This window comes from Zonotrichia albicollis, chromosome 28 (genome assembly GCF_047830755.1).
Source record: "Zonotrichia albicollis isolate bZonAlb1 chromosome 28, bZonAlb1.hap1, whole genome shotgun sequence".
Classification (NCBI taxonomy): domain Eukaryota; kingdom Metazoa; phylum Chordata; class Aves; order Passeriformes; family Passerellidae; genus Zonotrichia; species Zonotrichia albicollis.
Window position 1 is genome coordinate 3,272,658 of NC_133846.1, and position 23,535 is coordinate 3,296,192.

Consider the following 23,535-nt stretch of genomic DNA (forward strand, 5'->3'; position numbering starts at 1 on the left):
GCTCTACAGTAGTTTTTAAAAAATATTTATATGTTCTATACCCTAAAAAGGTCACCACAGGAGTTTCCATGTCTTTGGAAGGAAGGAGGAGGAAAAGAAAAAAAAAATATATATATATAAATCAAAACTGTTTCACAAAAGAAAAATAAAAATCCAATTATTGGCGGCGTTCACCTACAGGACAAAAAAATCCCTGGCTGCAGGTGTGGATCTGAGAGGGGGGAGGATCTCACCACCTGCTCCAGAAAGGTCAGAAACACAGGTGAGTAGCTAAAAATAACTAGTCTGGTATAAATGTCTGAATTCCATGCGCTCGATAGAACAGTCTGTTTCTTTTTGTCTTTTTTTTTCCTTAAAAAATATATATATATATATATATATTTATAGTTATTGCTTTCTGGAGGGCTGGTGGGCAGGGCCCTCAGTGGGGCAGCGTGGTGGGCTCGGGGGGGTTGGCTTTCTTCCTCCTCTTCATCAGCAGAGGGTTCGAGGAATCCTCGATTTTCTTGATCTTGATTTGTTCGTAGTCCACTCTCATGGTGGCCAGGGCACTGGTCATCTCCTCCTGTGGGCACACAGAGACATCAGCAAAGCCCTCCAGGGTGAATTATGGTCTCCTCAAGCCAGGTCTCTGAGCTTTTGGAGATCTATTTCACACCCAAACAGCTGAGCTACCTTAGAAGGCATAAAATGAGCAGGATGGTGACAGAGTTCACTGGGGCTGTTGGATGAGGGAAGAGATGAGGATCTGACTCCGTGTTTCAGAAGGTTTGATTTATTATTTTATGATATATATTATATTAAAACTATACTAAAAAAACAGAAGAAAGGATTTAATCAGAAGGCTGGCTAAGAATAGAAAAAGAAGGAATGATAACAAAGCTTCTGTCTCGGACAGAGTCTGAGCCAGCTCACTGTGATTGGCCATTAATTAGAAACAACCAACATGGACCAATCCCAGATGCACCTGTTGCATTCCACAGCAGCAGATAACCATTGTTTACATTTTGTTCATGAGGCCTCCAGCTTCTCAGGAGGAAAAATCCTAAGGAAAGGATTTTCATAAAAGATGTTCACCCAACACAGCCACTCCACCACTACATCATGTCCCAAGTGCCTCATTTATGCAGTTCTGAACACTTTTAGGGACAGTGAACGAGCCTGGTCTGCAGTACCCAGGAGAGGACATTCCCCACATGACAGAGGGGTGCAGAGCTTTGCAGACAGGGTCAGAGAGAGATTTTACCTTCACATCCTCCCACAGGTCCTTCTCCTCCTTCAGCACACGGCTGGTGTGCAGCGGGGTTTGGGGCACCTGCATGGATTGCTGCCAGGAGAGGGGAGGAGCGTGAGCTGGGATGGATCCCATACCATCCCATTAACCCATCCCATGGATCCCATCCCATCCCATGGATCCCATCCCATCCCATGGATCCCATGCCATGCCATGCCATGGATCCCATCCCATCCCATGGATCCCATGCCATGCCATGCCATGCCATGCCATGCCATGCCATGCCATGCCATGCTATCCCATCCCATCCCATCCCATGGATCCCATCCCATGGATCTCATCCCATTGATCCCATCCCATCCCATCATCCCATCCCATCCCATCCCATCCCATCCCATCCCATCCCATCCCATCCCATCCCATCCCATGGATCCCATCCCATCCAATGGATCCCATGATCCCATCCCATGATCCCATCTCACCATGATCCAGGGGTGGTTCATGAACTCCGTTATCGTCATGCGCTGGGTCGGGTCTGTCTTCAGCAGGTTTCGGATCAGCTGCTTCACTGCAGGGGTTGGGGCAGGGTCAGGGGCCTGCAGCAGCTCCTGGGGGGCTCCAGCCCCAGCCCCCAAACCCCCGAGTGCCCTCCTGTGTGCCCTCCTGTGTGCCCTCCTGTGTGCCCTCCTGTGTGCCCTCCCCTGTGCCACACACCTGACCCTGCACAAACCCTTCAGCAAAAGGTGCAGGTGCTGAGAGGTGGCTCCTGCCACAGCCAGGGCTCTGAGCTGCTCCCAGCCCTCCAAAGGAGACCTCAGCCTGGGCACAGGCCCCACAGGGATCACGTTTACCTTCCTCTGACACCTCGGACCACTCGGGGTTGGGGAACTCGTACTGGCCCATCCGGATCCTCTTCTTCATGCCAGGAGAGATGGCCAGGCCGTGGTTGGAGTAGAAGGGGGGGTACCCACACAGCCTGCACCAGGAGGGGGAACAGACTCAGTGTGGCACCCCAAAAACCTCCCCAGGGGCACAAGGCAGTGCAGGAGCAGGAGGTGAGCACTGCAGAGGGAGAGGAGCTCTCAGACTTACAGAATATACATGATGACACCCAGGGACCACATGTCACAGGACTTATCGTACTTCTCTGGGCCCAGCACTTCTGGAGCTGGTAAAAACAGAAAGAAAATCCTAAATCCAAGTGTAAGAAGTGAGTGAGAGGGCTTTGACACCCCAATGGACACACCAAGAGCCATTGTGGGAAGCTCTGCATGGAGAAGCCCCCAGCTCTCTGCTGCAGGCTCCAGGGGACAAAAGATGGTTTTGTCACTTTTAACAGGGGGCACATTCCTACACCAACCCCAAGGCCAGCCCCCAGGCACTCACCTGTTGGGGAAAATGAAACAGGAAAGCCTTATAAATATGATTGTCTGGCAAAAGATTTTGAGAATATGGAAACTATAAGCGAGAATGAAATGAAAGCAAGCTTTGAGAGCCCTCAGTTACTGAACAACTGGAAAACAATGGCATGGCCAGCTGAAGGTAATTCCCTTTTGATGGAACAACACCCTCTGCTTGCAGACAGGCCCAAGGGTCAGAGCAGACCCTACAGCTTGGCAGAAGGGGCCCAAAGAGGAGAGTTTAGGGTTTAAAATGTAACACAGTGTGGTAATGTAATGATTCTTACAGGCTGTATGGAAATGCTGTAGGATTTGTATGTTGTACTAGATTGGTTAGTGAGATTAGAATATTCAGCACAGAAGATTTATGGTATTGGAATGGGAACCTCACTCTCTTACTGTCTTATCCTCTCTTTTACTCTCTCATCCTTTTTACCTCACTTTTGTCTTCTCTCTCTTTACTTCTCTGGGCCCTGCTCCAGCTGTGGCTGGCAGCTCCCAGCAGGGCCCTGCACCCAAACCCTTTGCAATAAACCACAATTTACAAGACCAGAAGAAGATTTATTGTCCTGTAATGGGAACCTCGCTCTCTTTCTTACACTCTTATCCTCTCATCCTCTCTCTCTCTCTCATTCTCTTTACCTCTCTCTCCCTCCTTGGGGCCTGCTCTGAGCTGTGGCTGGCAGCTCCCAGCAAGGCCCTACACCCAAACCCTTTGCAATAAACCACAATTTACAAGACCAGAAGAAGATTTATTGTATTGTAACGGGAACCCTGCTCTCTCATCCTCTTTAGCAAGCTCTTGCCTTCTTTCTCTTCAGCTCTCTCTTCACCTCTCTCCTCTTTGGGGCCTGCTCCGAGTTGCAGCTGGCAGCTCCCAGCAGGGCCCTGCACCCAGGCCCTTTGCAATAAACCCCGAATTCCAAGCCCTGGTTGCAGAGATCTCTCATCTCCATCCATCCCCACCCTCCTACCCCTGATTTTCCTCCACTCACCCACGTAGTAGGGTGTGTAGCAGGGCGTGGCCAGCGAGTTGTGCGTGGTGGTTTCCTTGGCGAAGCCGAAGTCGGTGAGTTTCAGCACGGCGTTGGGCCGCTTGGAGGTGTACAGGAGGTTCTCTGGCTGGGAACACACAGGGACAAGGAGTGAGCCATCCATGAGGGTGACCCCAACACAGCTTTCCTGGGGAATATTCCTCCTGAGGTATCCAGGATTTAGGCCTGTGCTTTAGCTTAGTGCTGAGCTCTGCTGTTGAACCCGGTCTGTGACTGTGTTCACAGGGGTCTGAGGATGAGGGAAGAGATGAGGATCTGACTCCATGTTTCAGAAGGCTGAGTTATTATTTTATTATATATATTATATTAAAACTATACTAAGAGAATGGAAGAAAGGATTTCATCAGAAGGCTAGCCAAGAATAGAAAAAGAAGGAATGATAACAAAAGCTTCTGTCTCGGACTTTCTCAGCTGACTGTGATTGGCCATTAATTAGAAACAACCAACATGAGACCAATCCCAGATGCACCTGTTGCATTCCACAGCAGCAGATAACCATTGTTTACATTTTGTTCCTGAGTCCTCTCAGCTTCTCAGGAGAAAAAGTCCTAAGGAAAGGATTTTTCATAAAAGATGTCTGTGACACCGGTCCTCTTGGACCCACCTTGGGTCATAAGCAGGAAATCAGGGATATGGGATTGAGAGGAACAGTGGATTTGTCTTTACAAACAAGCTGTGGGGCTGCTGGTAGATAAAACCTCTGGAGCAGCTCTGCCCCTGGGAGCAGAGTGAGCAGGGGGATGTGGAAACACAACCCCACCCTGCAGGAAACAGCAGGTTTGGCCATTTTACCAAGATTCAGACAGAAAAGGTAAAAGAAAGAGGTACCCAGAGTGTCCATAACTCTTTGTTCTTATTGTCTCATATTGAACTAAATCCTAATTGTCCAAATTTTTATTACTCGAATTATATTACTATTTTTATAACCATTTTATTACTATCAAACTTTTAACATTCTAAAAACAAGTGATTGGCGTTTTTCACACTACACTAAAAAGATACTACACTAAAGAAATGCTACAGAAAAACCCATGGCTGTCTCCAGACAGTCACAACACAGCTTTTTTCTAATCAATCAGTCTAAACAGTTATTTTTTCTAATCAATCAGTCTAAATAACCATGTTCTTCAGTCAACAATCCCCATAACACATTCCACACGTGCTAAACAACAGGAGCAGCAAGCAGAGATAAGAATTGTTTTCCTCTGAGCTTTCTCACTGCCTTCCCCAGGAAAAATCCTGGGAGAGAGAATTATTATCTCTGTTCAGAGGACGTGAATGCCTCATGGAGCAGCAGGCCTGGGCCCTGGCACTGCCAGGGGGGCTCAGGGTGGTACCTTCACGTCCCGGTGCGCGATGTTGATCGAGTGCAGGTACTGGATGGCTTCCCCAATGCTCTTCATGATCTCCGAAGCCTCTGAAGCAGCAAAGAAACCAACAGAAGCCTTCAGAAGCAAGTTAAAAAGGGCACTGTTCCCTGAAGAGCTCTACAAACCAGCAGCCAAAGAACCTGGCTGAGGTCAAAGGGGTTTGCTCTGCTTGCAGTCCCCCTGTCCATGGAGTCTGTGCCACTCCCCATCCCTGGGAAAGGAGCCTGCAGCTCCCAGAAACTCCAGGGGAAGGGATGGGGCAGAGCCCAGCCCTTGGCCCTAACACCAAGGAGGGGCTTGCACTGTTCAGGACACCCAAGCAGCAAGGAATGCAGCTGGGAAAGGTTTCCCCTTAGGATGGGAAGTCAAGGGGGCAATGGGCTCAGAGTCTGGGTTGTGTGGCTGCTTTTCCAGGCCAGAGGAGTAGAGGGGGTGAGATCTATGAGATCCACATGGTCTTACTAAGTTCCCATGGACTTAACTTTTTGAGGGAGGTGGGTGTTTCTGACAGGAGTGTGGGAGCAGCTGAGAAAATACCCCCTAACCCTATTCTCAGGCAAACATGAAAAGCAAGGCCCCTTGCACCCATATCCCTCATTCTCTGAGTGCAGAACTCTGCTGGGGATCCAGAAGAGTGTCTGAGGGGATGGAGGGCACTGAAGGGCCAGGGAGTAACACTGAGGGGATGGAGGGGACTGAAAGGCCAGGGAGTAACACTGAGGGGATGGAAGGGACTGAGGGGATGGAGGGGACTGAGGGGATGGAGGTGACTGAAGGGCCAGCAGGGTGTTACACTGAGGGGATGGAGGGGATGAAAGGCCAGGGTGTTACACTGAGGGGATGGAGGGCACTGAGGGGATGGAGGGGACTGAAAGGCCAGGGAGTAACACTGAGGGGATGGAGGGGACTGAGGGGATGGAGGGGGTGAAAGGCCAGGGTGTTACACTGAGGGGATGGAGGGCACTCAAAGGCCAGCAGGGTGTTACACTGAGGGGATGGAGGGGACTGAAAAACCATGGTGTTCACTGAGGGGATAGAGGGAACTCAAAGGCCAGGGTGTTACACTGAGGGGATAGAGGGGACTGAGGGGATAGAGGTGACTGAAGGGCCAGCAGGGTGTTACACTGAGGGGATGGAGGGGACTGAAAGGCCAGCAGGGTGTTACACTGAGGGGATGGAGAGGACTCAAAGGCCAGGGAGTAACACTGAGGGGATAGAGGGGACTGAGGGGATGGAGGTGACTGAAGGGCCAGCAGGGTGTTACACTTGAGGGGATGGAGGGGATGAAAGGCCAGGGTGTTACACTGAGGGGATGGAGAGGACTCAAAGGCCAGGGAGTAACACTGAGGGGATGATGGAGGGGAGTGAGAGGCCAGGGTTTTACACTGAGGGGATGGAGGGGATGAAAGGCCAGGGTGTTACACTGAGGGGATGAAAGGCCAGGGTGTTGCACTGAGGGGATGGAGGGGATGAAAGGCCAGGGCGTTACACTGAGGGGATGGAGGGGACTGAGAGACCAAGGGTGTTAAACTGAGGGGATGAAAGGCCAGCAGGGTGTGGGCTCATACCCCGTTCTGTGAAGGCCTGGTCTCCCCTGTCCTGGATGCGGCTGAAGAGCTCCCCACCATCCAAGCTGCAAGAGAGGAGATGCTGTTACACACCTTGGCTTGTTGAATTTGTAGGCAACTTCCACATGGGAAGAGATGAGAATCTTGACTCCATGTTTCAGAAGGCTGATTTATTATTTTATTATATATACCTTATAAAATTATATATTATATTAAAGTATATTATATAAAATATATAAATATATAATTGTATATTTATGTAAAATATATTATATAAAATTATATATTATATTAAATATAAATTATATATAATTATATAAATTATATGTTATATAAAGTTGTATATTATATTAAAATATATATTATATAAAATCATATATTAAAACTACACTAAAAGAATAGAAGAAAGGATTTCATCAGAAGGCTAGCAAGGAATAGAAAAGAACGATGATAAAATCTTGTGACTGACCAGAGAGTCCAAGACAGCTGGACTGTGATTGGCCAGTAATTAAAAACAACCACATGAGACCAATCACAGATGCACCTGTTGCATTCCACAGCAGCAGATAACCATTGTTTACATTTAATTTCTGAGGCCTCTCAGCTTCTCAGAAGAAAAAATCCTAGCAAAAGGATTTTTCACAAAATATATCCATGACAGTTGCTCCATCCCACCAAACTCTCTGCTGCTGAGCAGGAATCAATCCCCTTCTCCATCCAAGACCTTGGGTGATGTTTTGGGGCACTTCAGAGCCTCCTCCTTCCCGAAAGGAGCAGGGCAGAGGCTCAGAGCTGGGCGGGCGTGGCCGCCCCAGCAGCCACAAAAACACATTTACAGTAAAGGCAGCAAATGTGGCTTGAAATTGGTGAGAGCACTCCCAGCACACGTGGCCTTCTTTTGCTCACGAGCCAACTGCCTCAGCAGCACCATGACCCAGCACAGAAGTGCTGAGCAAAGCTCAGGGTGAGGCACCAGCAGTGTCACAAAGAGCTCCCCAAGCTGGGGCACAGAGGCTGGACCCCCCTGCAGCACGGCCAGGTCCCATGGAGGTGCTGGAGAACCACTGGCAGGTTCCCTCCCCAGGTACCCTCAGGGGAAATGCAGCTCCCACAGAGCTCAGGACTGAGGTGTGGGAGAATTCTCCCTGAGAGCAGGGATAATGGCACTTCCTGGCCCTGCCTTATCTGCCTGAAGCAGGAACAGTTTGGCTTTCTCAGCGCTGATAGCATCTCTCTGACATTCAGTGACATCTGCGGCAGCAATAGCCTGCAGCCCCTGGGACCCTGTGCTGCACAGAGCCTGGCAGGATGGATCCAGAGCCAGGAAGGAGGGATCCAGAGCAGTCAGGAGGGATCCAGAGCAGTCAGGAGGGATAGAGAGAAGGATAGAGAGAAGTCAGGAGGGGTTCAGAGCCTGTCAGGATGGATCCAGAGCAGTCAAGAGGGATCCAGAGCCTGTCAGGATGGATCCAGAGCCTGAGAGTATGAATCCAGAGCAGTCAGGAGGGATCCAGAGCCTCAAAACATGGATCTAGGTCAGTCAGGAGGGATCCAGAGCAATCAGGACGGATCCAGAACCTTTCAGAAGGGATCCAGAGTCTCAGAACATGGATCTAGAGCCTGTCAGGAGGGATCCAGAGCCTCACAACATGGATCTAGTGCAGTCAGGAGGGATCCAGAGCCTGTCAGGGCGGATCCAGAACCTTTCAGAAGGGATCCAGAGTCTCAGAACATGGATCTAGAGCCTGTCAGGAGGGATCCAGAGCCTCACAACATGGATCTAGAGCAGTCAGGACGGATCCAGAGCTTGTCAGGAGGGATCCAGAACATCAAAACATGGATCTAGAGCAGTCAGGATGGATCCAGAGCCTGTCAGAAGGGATCCAGAGCCTGTCAGGAGGGATCCAGAGCCTGCTCCTGCTGAAAATCAAAACCTGCCTTGCAATGGAAGTTACTCCACAGCACCCCTTGCTCACACAGACAATCCTGGGGACTCTCCTCCTACCCCTCAGCCATTCTTTCTTTCTCTCCCCACTGCCTCCCCTTGCCCATCCCTGGCTGCCCAGAGTGCCAGGGTGGTTCTCAGTGCCTGTTTCGCCGCAGGAGCTGCTCTGGGGGTGCTGTGCCACGTGCCCTGGCACCGCTCCTGCACCCGCTGCCCCCCTGGGCGATCTGCCAGCTTGCCAGGGGAGAGGTTTTGGCAAGGAAGCTGCATCAAATCACAGCTGCGGTTGGGATGTGGTTTCAATACTTTCCCCTTCATCCCTCCTCCTCGTCCCCAGGTTGATACCAAGCTCCTACCCAAAGCAGAGCTGCTGCTGCTGCTGCTGCTGCTGCAGGCGGTGCCAGGGCGGCACCAGCGCTGCCAGCTCGGGCACTGCCCCACCACAGCCTGCCAGGAACCTGCCAGGAACCTCCCCCAGCTTTTGGTGGCCAAAGGCAGTTTGGTTATGACCCACCTGTGAGAACCACAGGTCTTGAGCTGAGCATTTTCAGGATGACTCAGAGCCAGCAGCCCTGGCTGTCCCCATCCCTCCAACACCACCGTGCCATCCCCCTGGCATCTCCAGGGCTGGAAAGTGCCCACCCCCCTCTGGCAGCCCCCCAGCACCCTGCAGTGCCCACGGGCCGGGCTCTCACCACTCCATGACGATGAGCAGACACTTCCTCCCCTGGTAGAGGTTCTCGTAGACGTCCATGATGCGCACGATGTGCGCGCACTGCGACGCTCGCCAGTGCAGCTCCACCTCCCTGCGGGCCTTGGGGCAGTCCTGCAGCATCTGCGGGAGAAGGGACATGCTGTGAGCCCCGAGACACCCCCGGGCAGCAGGGTCGTGACCCCCGGGTGGCTCCGTGACACGGGGACGAGCACCGGGTGCTCCCTGAGGGCGCACGGAGCGCTCTGACAATGCCTCCATCCCCATCTAGTGGGAACTCTGAGAAGCCGTTTGCCCTCGGCTTGCCCTTCCTGCCAAGGTTCATAAAAGCTTATTCGGGCTCCCTGCCACCTCCCAGTGCCCCACCAGCGAGATCTACTGCATTCAGGAGCCATTCTGCACGCTGACACCTCCATCACTGCACCCCTGGGTGCCACCGAGCATCCTCAGCCTCACCCTTGCTGTGCTGTCCACCATCATTTCCCAGCCATCCACAAAAGCTCCCTCACCACAAATTCAGAGCCCACCAGCACCCATGCCTGGGGAAGGGACAAAGCAAATATCCAGATGTTCCCTAAATTACAGCTCTTTAATGAACCCCCTGCCCTGCCCTTCCCAGAGACAACTCAGAGTTCCCAGGTGCAGGAAGGATTTGTTTGTCTGCCACAGCCTATTAGTTATGATGTTTGTCAGGATAAACAGCCAGCCTTAATTATTGTGTTCCTAAATATAGAACAACAAACGTGTCTATCTTGAGCCCAGCTCATTTTCCTTCCTGTCTCCAGCAGTTTTGGGGCCGGGCTCAGCCTCTGGAGCAGCTCTGTCCCTTGGAGCAGACTGAGCAGGGGGATGTGGACACACACCCCCACCCTGCAGGAAACAGCAGCTTTGGTCATTTTACCAAGATTCAGGCAGAAAAGTCATTTTACCCTTCTGAGCTCTCCCCAGGAGCAGAGGAGCATCAGCCCTGGGATGCTCTGCAGGATCAAGGTGGTTCTCAGTGCAAGGGGATCTCACAGGAACAAGGATTAACTCCCAAAATCCACACAGTGCCCGTTTCCAGATGGAACACTCACTGATGGTGCTGCCCTGGCAGAGTAACCCTGCCCAGAGCAGCAGGCATCCTTTGCCATGGGGAAAGGCACAGAGAGGATGTGCCCTTCAGTCAGCCACCCAAAACACCATCCAGGGCTGTGGTCACACCTCTCCCTTCAGCCATTCACCCAAAACACCATCCCAGGCTCTGGTCACACCTCTCCCTTCAGCCATTCACCCAAAACACCATCCATGGCTGTGGTCACACCTCTCCCTTCATCCAGCCACCCAAAACACCATCCATGGCTGTGGTCACACCTCTCCTTCCACCCACCCACCCAAAACACCATCCCAGGCTCTGGTCACACCTCTCCCTTCATCCAGCCACCCAAAACACCATCCCAGGCTCTGGTCACACCTCTCCCTTCAGCCATTCACCCAAAACACCACCCCAGGCTCTGGTCACCCTCTGCCACCTCCTCTCCTGCTTCCCCAGGCAGAGGAAACTTGTGGGAACCTGTGGGAGACTGTTGGCACCAAACCACCAGAAGCTCTGTGCAAAGCCAACCTTTGCACAACTTGAAATTGCTCACACCAACAGCCTTGGGGCAAAGGAAGACAGGGCAGGAGGTTGGACACCCTCTCCTTCCTCCTCTATTGCTTAATTACCCTAAAAATTGCATCCTGCATTAGGCAAAACCATAAGCAAGAGTAACACCAGCCCCTGAGGAGCCATGCAGAGGGGACTGAGAAAAGCCTGGCTATTTTTTGCAGCCCCACTCTGAAGAGCCTTGGCATGGGGAGCCAGGAAGCTGAAGAGAAAAGAGAAAAACAAAACAATTTGTAATTATGCTGCAGGAAAATGGAGCAGCAGGAAGCAGCTAGTTAACATCATTCTGCACAAGACAAACAGCAGAGGTACAGCAAAATACATCCCGTTTCTAGAGGTCACTCTGAGTGCTTTTCTAGGAGGTTAATTGGATTTCTAACGAAGCAGGAGGCAGCAGCAGCCTCCATTACCTGCCCCAGCACAGCCCTGACGTTTGTTTTTGTACCCAGACAAGCTCTGGGAGCAAAGAGCTGCCCTGGTGCTCTCAGCACACCCAGCTGTGACCCAGCTGCTCCCTCCATCCCCTGCTGGCTCTGCATGGACAGGGCATGGAGAGGCCTCCAGAGGAGCAGATTAGGCCTCATTAAGGCAATGGTTTGGTTAATTTAGGAAATGTTCCTGGTGGCAGCAGGGTGAGGGGGAGCTGAAGGCCACATGCACTCCCCACTGCTGCTGCAGGAGGGATTGAAAAGTAGATTTGACTCCTATGACCTAACTATCAAGTTGTAAGAAAGTTTCCTCTGTGATTTTAATGAACTCTCAGTATATTTTACGATATTAAGAATATTTCCTCTATGATTTCAATGAACTCTCAGTATATTTTATGATACTAAGAATATTTCCTCTATGATTTCAATGAACTCTCAGTATATTTTATGATACTAAGAAATTTGATAGGCCAAGCAACAGTTATCGTGTGTTGTAATTGGGAAATAGTTGGCTTCTGATTGAGATGGTGTGAATTGTAACACCTGTATTGTCTCACTCTTCACATGAGAATGAAAATGGAATAAAAGTTTTTAAAACACCTCTCAGCTGCCCCATCTCTGGGTCAGAAAAGAGCATAATCCAACAGGCAAGCATATTTCCTCTATGATTTCAATGAACTCTCAGTGTATTTTATGATATTAAGAATATTTCCTCTATGATTTCAATGAACTCTCAGTATATTTTATGATATTAAGAAACCTGATAAGCCAAGCAACACTTATTATGTATTGCAATTAAGAACAGTTGGCTTCTGATTGAGATGGTGTGAATTGTATATGAAGGGTGCATTGTCTCACTCTTCACATGAGAATGAAAATGGAATAAAAGTTTTTAAAACACCTCTCAGTTGCCCCATCTGTGGGTCAGAAAAGAGCAGAATCCAACAGGCAAGCCATGGCATGTGGGAACCCAGCACATCCCTCTGGCTGTCCAGAATGACCAAAACCCCTGCCAGGGGGCTCAGAGACCCTGGCACAGAGCCCAAAACACCTCTGGGTTTGGTTATGACCCATGGAGCAAATTACCAACCTTAGATGAAGATCTGCAAGCCACAACAGTTTAAGTAGAATAATAATGAATTTATCACCATGTGAAAAAAAGTAGATTTTGGGGTTTCTAGAATGGGGGTTCAGGAGGCAAGATGGAGGGAACTGGGTGTGTCCAGCCTTTCTCCTTCTTCTTCTTGGCCTCCATCTTCTGCTGTGATGTTGGATAAATCCAGGATGACACCGCCAGGATTCAGAGGAAGAAGCTGACACTGCCCAGACAGAATCCTGTGTTTGAATGGAATTTATGCATCATGGATGGGGTGTATGAATATGCAAAAGGCTGTTGCTTTAAAGGGTTAATCCTCTGTTAGCGTGGGTCCTTTTGTGCTGCCCAGAAAAAGGTACCTGGACTGTCCATAACTCTTTGTTTCTATTGCCTCATATTGTCCTAATTCAAATTGTCCAAATTTTTATTACTCTAATTGCATTATTATTTTTATATATATTACTATTATAGTTATATTTTATATATTACTATTATATTTATATTAATATATTGCTATTATATTTATATTTATATTTATATTTATATTTATATTTATATTTATATTTATATTTATATTTTTGTGTATTACTATTATATTTATATTGTACTATTGTATATTTTTATATTGCTATTATATATTTATATATTACTATTATACTATTATATATTTTTATATTGCTATTATATATTTATATATTACTATTAAACTTTTAAAATTTTACAAACAAGTGATTGGCATTTTTCACACTTCCAAAGAAGGGCTCCTCGGAGATCCAACTCTGCATTATTTCAGACAGAAAACGCTGCATTTCCTGCCTGCTCCTGCTGGAGAGGAGGGCAGTAACCGGATCCCTGTGTTACACAAGTGTCCCCGGGCAGGGCACAAGGGCAGCGCTGGCTGCAGAGGAAGCTCTGCCACCAACTCTGAGCAAACCCGGGCAGGAATCAGAGCTGCATCCCCTTGTTGGGTGCTCCAGGTGTTCACATCTGCAGCCAGTGCTGTAAAAGCTGAAATGAGGGATGCAGGACTCCAGGGGCTCTCCAAAATTCAGTTTATTTCATCCAAGATGTCACAGCAGCCCAGGGTTGTGGGTGACAGAGCTGTGCCCACAGCTGTCAGCTCCAGCTGCAGGCAGGCCTGGAGACCCTTTGGTTTTGGTTACAAATGCATTAAATACTTTTCTTTTAGTTACATTGCATTATATACTTTTCTTTGCTCAGCATCTTAATACAGTAGAACCAATCTGTGAAAAATGCATGTATTTTATGATTGGCTTTTTGCAAATATTCAAATGAATATTATATGTGTTGTGTTAGAAAGTGATGCTGTGTCAATTCTCTTAAGTAGCGTGTTAAATATAGTTTTAGGTTGTAAAAATTGTTAAAATAGAAACTGTGCTATGTAGGATATTTTTTTTAAAGAAAGGACTCACAGTGAGATAGCAGCCACAGGTCACCTGAATCTTTCAGAGAAAAAGAATTTATTGCTCTCTTTATCAGGAGAATGAACTTCTTCCAACCTCAGAGGCGCTGTCAGGATTCAGAGGAAGAAGTTGACACTGCCCAGACAGAATCCTGTGTTTGAATGGAATTTATGCACCATGGATGGGGTGTATGAATATGCAACAGGCTGTTGCTTTTAAGGGTTAATCCTCTGTTAACGTGGGTCCTTTTTCAGGCTTATTTTGCCCAGAAAAAGGTACCTGGACTGTCCACAACTCTTTGTATTTGTTGTCTCACATTGTCCTAATTCAAATTGTCCAAATTATTATTACCTAATTGTATTACTGTTTTTATAACCATTTTATTACTATTAAACTTTTAAAATTTAAAAAAAAAGTGATTGGCGTTTTTCACACAATCTATACCTTAACTTTTATCTATAGCCCACCCTAACTACTATCATTACCATATTCATGTTACTCTTCTCCAGTCACTCAAAGTCAGTACATTACAGTTTAAGCTAGAAGTTGTTTTTCAGTTTTCTTGCAGTAGAAAATCCTGAGACCTTTTTTCTACTTGCCACATTTGCTGATTTGTTTGCCTGTGCTATCTTTCTGCTTGGTAAAAACATCTTCTTGTTTGGGGTGGGTTTATCCTTTGCTCTAAGTCATAAAAACCCCTTCTAACCAACACACCTTTTGCCTTCTTGGTTATCCAGTAAAACTGGCTCAGCAATTCTTTTCTTCTCTATCAAAACCTGCTTCCATCTCTATTTCTTCATCAGACTCTACAGTTAAAAATCTTTCTGCCAAGCACACATATCTGTGAGACCTTGTCAAACTTCCACCCTTCCCAACACACTGCACATGTCCAGACACCAGCTCATCATCCCAGAGCACCGTGGTGTCCCCTCAGCATGGCAGGGGACAGCTCTGTCCCATCCCATCCCTGTCCCCAGGGCACCTCCCTGCAGGAAAGGAGGGAGAGCAGGGACAGAGCCACTCCAGCCTGCTGCTGGCAATTCGGGAGGAAATTCAGCTTTCAGCCTCATTCCAGCTCCCCTCCCAGCAGTCTGACACCTCGGAGATTTGGGCAGGCAGCGTTTGCTGCCATCCTGAGCCTTGGCTCAGCCCTGCTCCCCCAGGAGCCTTTCCATGCTGCCAGAGAAATTAGCTCTGTGTTCCTCTAAACACCTCATTAGCTTCATTAGGGCTCCCACAGTGCTGCCATCCATCAGAGGATGGCACAGCCCAGCCTGATGTGCTCAGGACCAAAGGCTCCTCACGAGCTCCAGCAGCACCTCTGGGCTCTTCCCACATTGGAAAAACAAACCCTGGAAGGAGATCCTGAAAACACAACAGCTCATCAGGGCTTCTGTAGGAGAACAGCATTCCCTGAGCAAACCCAAACTCAAATCCAGCCTTCAAAAATCAGCTTCAGCTCCAAGCATAGCACAGGGGGAAGGGAAGGGAAGAAGGAAGGAAAGAAAGGGAAGGGAAGGGAAGGGAAGGGAAGGGAAGGGAAGGGAAGGGAAGGGAAGGGAAGGGAAGGGAAGGGAAGGGAAGGGAAGGGAAGGGAAGGGAAGGGAAGGGAAGGGAAGGGAAGGGAAGGGAAGGGAAGGGAAGGGAAGGGAAGGGAAGGGAAGGGAAGGGAAGGGAAGGGAAGGGAAGGGAAGGGAAGGGAAGGGAAGGGAAGGGAAGGGAAGGGAAGGGAAGGGAAGGGAAGGGAAGGGAAGGGAAGGGAAGGGAAGGGAAGGGAAGGGAAGGGAAGGGAAGGGAAGGAGGGAGGGAGGGAGGAAGGAAGGAAGGAAGGAAGGAAGGAAGGAAGGAAGGAAGGAAGGAAGGAAGGAAGGAAGGAAGGAAGGAAGGAAGGAAGGAAGGAAGGAAGGAAGGAAGGAAGGAAGGAAGGAAGGAAGGAAGGAAGGAAGGGGCTGCAGCTGCCCACGCTCACGTTCCCTCTCCCAGCGTGTCCTCAGGCACCACTGATTCAGTCTCGCCGCCCCCTCCCGGGATGATGCTCCATGAGTCACAACAGACAGGTTGGAAAAGGAAGCTCCCTCCTCCCCAGGCACGGCCGGAGGTCGCTGAGGACACTGTCCCATTGTCCCTCCTGTCCCATTGTCCCTCCTGTCCCGCTGTCCCTCCTCGGTGTCGGTGCCACCCCAGCCCCAAACGCTGCTGCCCCTCAGTGAGCCAAGCACACTCAGATGGGCAAGAGGGAAAACTCACCTCCCACGGGCAATTTCCATGGAAAGTGAGGATCAGGCTCCCACTGGGGCGTGTGCTGAGCTGTCCATTTTCCAGCACTGCCCCATGCTCACCCCGGGCTCTCCAGCTGCTCTTGCAGGCAGGGTGGTTTTATTTTTGTGTGTATTTTGATCCCACCTGATTTCCTCAGTCCTCAGCAGAACAGCACCCACCCCTCCAGCAGGGGCAGCCCCAAACCACCCCCAGGAGCCCCCCTTAAGACCTGTCTGCAGCACAGGGGTTAAAAGAAACTCTTTGGGAGTTGCAGTAAGAATAAACCTACAGCGAAGAGAGGCAGGCTGTCATCCCCCAAATTATCAGCAGGGAAGCAAAGCAGAGCTTCCCCCAGCCTGGATCACACACACACAGCCTTTGGATTCCCCTGACCCTGCTAGCACAGGGCAAGGAGCATTTTTTCCTAATAAAGCAAAAGGGTTTCTCTTCAAAGGATTTTCCTCTTCTAATCTTCCCCTGCAAACTCGCTGCCAACTGGCGTCAGCTGCTTCACACATTTGTAGGGCTGGAAGCTCTGCACAGGCTGTTCCCACCTCTCCCTGCATTGAGCTGAGCTTGTAATGCCAGAATATTTTGGGAACTCACAGGTAATGAGCCCAAAGCCACCCCAGTCCCTGCCAGACAGGGCTGGGAGGGAGAGGGCAGCACAAGGACACGGAAGCAGCAAAGCTCGGTTCCGCTTTTGCTGTTTATGAGCTACAAAAGAGAAATAAAATCACGAGCCCCAGAGCCCCCGGGAGGAATTGTGTTACCAAACAGAGGGAAATTCATGGTTGAACCACAAGGCAGTAACAATTAAAGGTGCAGCTCAGGAAGCCTCCCCCACATCATCGTGGTTCTTACATAAATCTCTACCTTAACCCTATCCCCGCTGCTTCCACCCACCACAACCTGCCCTGCTGCCCTGCTGATGGGACTTTCCCAAGCTGGGCTTCATTTCTGCTCTGCCCACACCCAAAGAGCCACAGAAAGAGTCTGAACCCCAACAGAAGAGGTGAAAGCCTCATCCTCACGTTTGTTTTGCCTGGGGAAAGCCAGAGAGCAGAGGTGACGTGTCCGGAGGAGGGTCCAGCAGCATCCTGCTCACAGCGTGCCCGGTCCTGCCAGCCCAGGCAAAAAGGGTAAGAGAGCAAAGTTCCTATTACAATACAATAAATCTTCTTCTGGGCTTGGAACTTGGGGATTATTGCAAAGGGCCTGGGTGCAGGGCCCTGCTGGGAGCTGCCAAACACAGCTGGAGCAGGACTGAGAGAAGTAAAGAGAGAGGTAAAGAGAGAGAAGGCAAGAGAGTGGTAAAGAGGATGAGAGAGTAAAAGAGAGGATAAGAGAGTAAGAGAGTGAGGTTCCCATTACAATACATAAATCTTCTTCTGTGTTGAATATTCTGATTCTCACTAACCAATCTAGTAGAAGATACAAATCCTACAGCATTTCCATACAGCCTATAAGAATCATTACATTACCATACTGTGTTACATTTTAAACCCTAAAATCTCCTCTTTGGGCCCCTTCTGCCAAGCTGTAGGGTCTGCTCTGACCCTTGGGCCTGTCTGCAAGCAGAGGGTGTTGTTCCACCTTCAGCTGGCCACACCATTGTTTTCCAGTTGTTCAGTAACTGAGGTATCTCAAAGCTTGCTTTCATTTCATTCTCCCTTATAGTTTCCATACTCTCAAAATCTTTTGCCAGACAATCATATTTATAAGGCTTTCCTGTTTCATCTTCCCCAGCACAGAGGGATGGGGCAGTGCCACCACAGCTGGGTGGATACTGAGGAAACGACCCAGAGGAGCACAATCGGCTCCATCCTCCAGGCTCTCCTCTCACCATCAGCTCCATCCTCCAGGCTCTCCCGCCTCGGGGAGAATGGAAAGGCTGGAGAAAGGATCCCAGAGAGAGAGAATTGTTTAGATTGGAAACAAGACAGGAGAGGCAAGCAAGGCTGAGCAGAGGTGAGCTGACAGACACACAGACACACAGAAGCAGCTCTTACACACACACACAGCTCTTACACACACACACAGAGGCAGCTCTTACACACACAGGCAGCTCTTACACAGGCAGCTCTGACACACACAGAAGCAGCTCTTACACACACACACACACAGAGGCAGCTCTTACACACACAGGCAGCTGTTACACACACAGAGGCAGCTCTTACACACACACACAGGCAGTGCTTACACACACACAGAGGCAGCTCTTACACACACAGGCAGCTCTGACACACACAGAAGCAGCTCTTACACACACACACACACACAGAGGCAGCTCTTACACACACAAAGGCAGCTCTTACACACACACAGAGCCAGCTCTTACACACACAGGCAGCTGTTACACACACAAAGGCAGCTCTTACACACACAGAGGCAGCTCTTACACACACACACACAGAGGCAGCTCTGACACACACAGGCAGCTCTGACACACACAGAGGCAGCTCTTACACACACACACACACAGAGGCAGCTCTTACACACACAAAGGCAGCTCTTACACACACAGAGCCAGCTCTTACACACACACAGAGCCAGCTCTTACACACACAGGCAGCTGTTACACACACAAAGGCAGCTTTTACACACACACTCAGAGGCAGCTCTTACACACACACTCAGAGGCAGCTTTTACACACACAGGCAGCTCTGACACACACAGAGGCAGCTCTTACACACACACACACACACACACACAGAGGCAGCTCTGACACACACAGGCAGCTCTTACACACACACAGAGGCAGTGCTCACACACACAGAGGCAGCTCTTACACACACACACACAGAGGCAGCTCTGACACACACAGGCAGCTCTTACACACTCACAGGCAGCTCTTACACACACAGAGGCAGTTCTTACACACAGAGGCAGCTCTTATACACACACACACACAGAGGCAGCTCTTACACACACACACAGAGGCAGCTCTTACACACACAGGCAGCTCTTACACATACACAGAGGCAGTGCTTACACACACACAGAGGCAGCTCTTACACACACAGGCAGCTCTTACACACACACACACACACACACACACAGAGGCAGCTCTTACACACAGGCAGCTCTTACACACACAGGCAGCTCTTACACACACACACAGGCAGCTCTTACACACACACAGAGCCAGCTCTTACACACACAGGCAGCTCTGACACACACAGAGGCAGCTCTTACACATACACACAGAGGCAGCTCTTACACACACAGGCAGCTCTTACACACACACACACACAGAGGCAGCTCTTACACACACAGAGGCAGCTCTTACACACACACACACACACACACACACACAGAGGCAGCTCTTACACACACACAGGCAGCTCTTACACACACGCTGCTTTCGCAAGGAGCCTCTCTCACCCCCCAGCATTGCACAAGCCCCTGTGCTCCCCTGTTTGTGGGGTCCCTGCCCGGTGGGCGATGCTCAGGACCCCCCACCCCAGAGCCCCCCCTGCCCGGGGCATCTGCTGAGCATTTCTGTCCCTTGGTGACAGATGCAGCAGCCATTCAGCCTTTTCAGGCAGCAACAAAAGCCTCTCGAGGCACACAAAGGAGGGCAGCAGAAGAGAGGCCTGGGTTTAAATGAGAGCCACCTGCCAGGGGCCCGTGCCCCCCGTGTACTGCAGAGCCCATTTCCCAGCAGCAGAAATGTTCCTGGAGATGAAATGTCCAAGTGGGGATCCAGGAGCAGCACCCTGGATGCTGAGGGAAGGGTGTCAGCGTGGCAGAGGCTTTGGGGCAGTGCACAAACTTCCAAAAATACCAGAGGGGAAATTTCCCCCCTGTTGGTGTTACCAAGGCTGGGCTCAAGGCAGAGCAAGGGGTCACTGAATGGGGATGAGGGGATGAGGCTGGAGGGAGGAGATGGAGGTGGGTGGGAAGGGGCTGTAAAACTCCCAGGGAAAAGTCAGAGCAGGTAAATGGCAATGAGGCAGCAGCACGAAGCATCCCCGCTGACTCACAGCCAGCAACAGGCTGGGGCTGGTGTTTAAAGGAGACAAATAAAGAGTGTTGGCTTCATTTCTCTGAGAAAAACAAAATTAGGGGCCTATTCAGTTCCTATGTTTTTGTTTTGGGAGCCTCCTCTTCCTTCCAGCCCCCAGCAGCAGCCAGGGCTGGGTTTGGCTGACTCACCCCCTGCTCATCCCTGCAGGAGGCTCTGGGTGAGGAGCAGCAGCAGCCCAGGCACGAGCCACAGCCACGAGGTGCCACGTCCTGCTGTGCCACATCTGCCTGGAGTGACAGAGCCACCACCCTGCCAGGACCTCCCGGGAGCCCCACAGGGACAAACGGGGTCATGACAGCCAAAATGCTCCAGCCCTGTCTAAAGACATCCCAGATGTCACTGCCCGCCTGGGCTTGAGCAGAGAAGGGACCCATTGCCTTGGGGCCGGAAGGAGCCACAGCCCAGCCATGGATGGAGCCAATCTGGGCAGGGATGCTCAGATCTGCAAACCAAACCCCTGATCCCAGCCATGGATGGAGCCAATCTGGGCAGGGATCTGCAAACCAAACCCCTGATCCCAGCCATGGATGGAGCCATTCTGGGCAGGGATCTGCAAACCAAACCCTGATCCCACACAGCTCTGCAGGGCCTTCCATTCACACAGCACACACTGAAAGGGAAATAAGGAGCCACGGGAAGGGCACAGATGTTCTCAGCCACACTCAACACCTTCACCTTCCCATTCCTGTCTAAAGACATCCCAGATGTCACTGCCCGCCTGGGCTTGAGCAGAGAAGGGACCCACTGCCTTGGGGCCAGAAGGAGCCACAGCCCAGCCATGGATGGAGCCATTCTGGGCAGGGATCTGCAAACCAAACCCTGATCCCAGCTCTGAATGGAGCCAATCTGGGCAGGGATCTGCAAACCAAACCCCTGATCCCAGCCATGAATCGACCCAATCCGGGCAGGGATCTGCAAACCAACCCCTGATCCCAGCTCTGACTGGAGCCATTCTGGGCAGGGATCTGCAAACCAAACCCCTGATCCCAGCCATGGATGGAGCCAATCCGGGCAGGGATCTGCAAACCAAATCCCTGATCCCAGCTCTGAATGGAGCCAATCTGGGCAGGGATGCTCAGACCTGCAAACCAACACCTGATCCCTTTCTGCCTCTGCCAGGGCCTTCCATCCACACAGCACACACTGAAAGGGAAATAAGGAGCCAAGGGAAGGGCAGAGATGTTCCCAGCCACACTCAACACCTTCACCTTCCCATTCCTGTCTAAAGACATCCCAGATGTCACTGCCCACCTGGGCTTGAGCAGGGAAGGGACACCACTGCCTTGGGGCCAGAAGGAGCCACAGCCCAGCCATGGATGGAGCCATTCTGGGCAGGGATCTGCAAACCAAACCCCTGATCCCAGCCATGGATGGACCCAGTCTGGGCAGGGATGCTCAGATCTGCAAACCAAACCCCTGATCCCAGCTCTGAATGAAGCCAATCTGGGCAGGGATCTGCAAACCAAACCCCTGATCCCAGCCATGGATGGAGCCAATCTGGGCAGGGATGCTCAGATCTGCAAATTAAACCACTGATCCCAGCCATGGATGGAGCCATTCTGGGCAGGGATCTGCAAACCAAATCCCTGATCCCAGCCATGAATGAAGCCAATCTGGGCAGGGATGGTCAGATCTGCAAACCAAAACCCTGATCCCAGCCATGGATGGAGCCAGTCTGGGCAGGGATCTGCAAACCAAACCCCTGATCCCAGCTCTGACTGGAGCCATTCTGGGCAGGGATCTGCAAACCAAACCCCTGATCCCAGCCATGGATGAAGCCAATCTGGGCAGGGATGCTCAGATCTGCAAATTAAACCCCTGATCCCACACAGCTCTGCAGGGCCTTCCATTCACACAGCACACAGTGAAAGGGAAATAAGGAGCCAAAGGAAGGGCAGAGATGTTCCCAGCCACACTCAACACCTTCACCTTCCCATCCCTGTCTAAAGACATCCCAGATGATACTGCCCACCAGGAGCCAGCACTGGGCTTGGGCAGGGAAGGGACCCATTGCCTTGGGGCCAGAAGGAGCCACAGCCCAGCCATGGATGGAGCCATTCTGGGCAGGGATGCTCAGATCTGCAAACCAAACCCTGATCCCAGTCATGGATGAAGCCAATCTGGGCAGGGGTGCTCAGATCTGCAAACCAAACCCTGATCCCAGCTCTGACTGGAGCCATTCTGGGCAGCGATCTGCAAACCAAACCCCTGATCCCAGCCATGAATGGACACAATCTGGGCAGGGATGCTCAGATCTGCAAACCAAACCCCTGATCCCCTTCTGCCTCTGCCAGGGCCTTCCATTCACACAGCACACAGTGAAAGGGAAATAAGGAGCCACGGGAAGGGCACAGATGTTCCCAGCCACACTCAACACCTTCACCTTCCCCCTCTGCAGGGCTGAGGGCTGGGGTCAGCCCCTCCTCTCCTTGCCAGATTTGCTATCAGAGCTGCCAGCAGCACGAAGGGAAAAGCACACATGTGCGTTTATGATAGGAAGTGGTTGTTATTTGCAGGTGTGATTAACACTGAAGTAAACACTGATGTAAACCATTAACTCAGGGCTGACCTATGGCCTTTGTGCTTCTAAAAAACCCCTTATCACCAGCACTGCACGGTGCTGCCTCCCTGTACCCACAGCCAGGGGCTTCCCCTCATGTCAGAGGGACTCCAGAGCATCTCTCTGGGTTCTGGTCCCACCAGCCCTGGGGACAACCCTGCCTGACCTTCCTGCTGCCTCTGATCCCACTTGTGACCGTGCTCACAGGGGTTTTTGGATGAGGGGAGAGATGAGGATCTGACTCCATGTTTCAGAAGGCTTGATTTATTATTTTATGATATATATTACATTAAAACTGTACTAAAAGAATAGAAGAAAGGATTTCTTCAGAAGGCTGGCTAAGAATAGAATAGGAAAGAAGGATAACAAAGGTTTGTGTCTCGGACAGAGAGTCTGAGCCAGCTGACTGTGATTGGCCATTAATTAGAAACAACCCCATGAGACCAATCACAGATCCCCCTGTTGCATTCCACAGCAGCAGATAACCATTGGTTACATTTTGTTCCTGAGGCCTCTCAGCTTCTCAGGAAGAAAAAATCCTAAGGAAAGGATTTTCCATAAAAGATGTCTGTGACACCCAGGGACAGCTCTGGATGCTCCACACCTACATCCCAGAACTGCTTTTATTTTTGGATGTGTCCACCCATTCCCCGAAGGTTTCAGTGATTTTGGGGAGAGGCCCAGACCCACCACGCCTGCGAGCACAGCAGCCATGAGGCCCTGCCAGCAGCAGCCCCACAGCTCTCACAGCTTCCCAGCAGCTCCTGGGCTTGAACTCTGCCCAAAAATGAAATTTCTCAGGGTT

The 23,535-nt window shown here is 50.6% G+C and overlaps 1 protein-coding gene across 1 annotated transcript in view; it reads right to left on the bottom strand.

Annotated features, from left to right (window-relative positions):
* Window positions 1-327: 327 nt before the first annotated feature.
* Window positions 328-23,535, bottom strand: part of MAPKAPK2 (MAPK activated protein kinase 2) — a 43,514-nt gene continuing 20,306 nt past the window's right edge. Inside the window, exons 2-10 of the mRNA XM_074528063.1 lie at window positions 9,268-9,407; window positions 6,628-6,692; window positions 5,027-5,106; window positions 3,630-3,756; window positions 2,327-2,402; window positions 2,086-2,210; window positions 1,717-1,802; window positions 1,247-1,327; window positions 328-565 (exon numbers count right to left, since the gene is read on the bottom strand). Coding sequence (XP_074384164.1) covers window positions 422-565; window positions 1,247-1,327; window positions 1,717-1,802; window positions 2,086-2,210; window positions 2,327-2,402; window positions 3,630-3,756; window positions 5,027-5,106; window positions 6,628-6,692; window positions 9,268-9,407 — 924 coding nt within the window. The 3' untranslated portion in view covers window positions 328-421. The remainder of the gene's footprint in view (window positions 566-1,246; window positions 1,328-1,716; window positions 1,803-2,085; window positions 2,211-2,326; window positions 2,403-3,629; window positions 3,757-5,026; window positions 5,107-6,627; window positions 6,693-9,267; window positions 9,408-23,535) is intronic.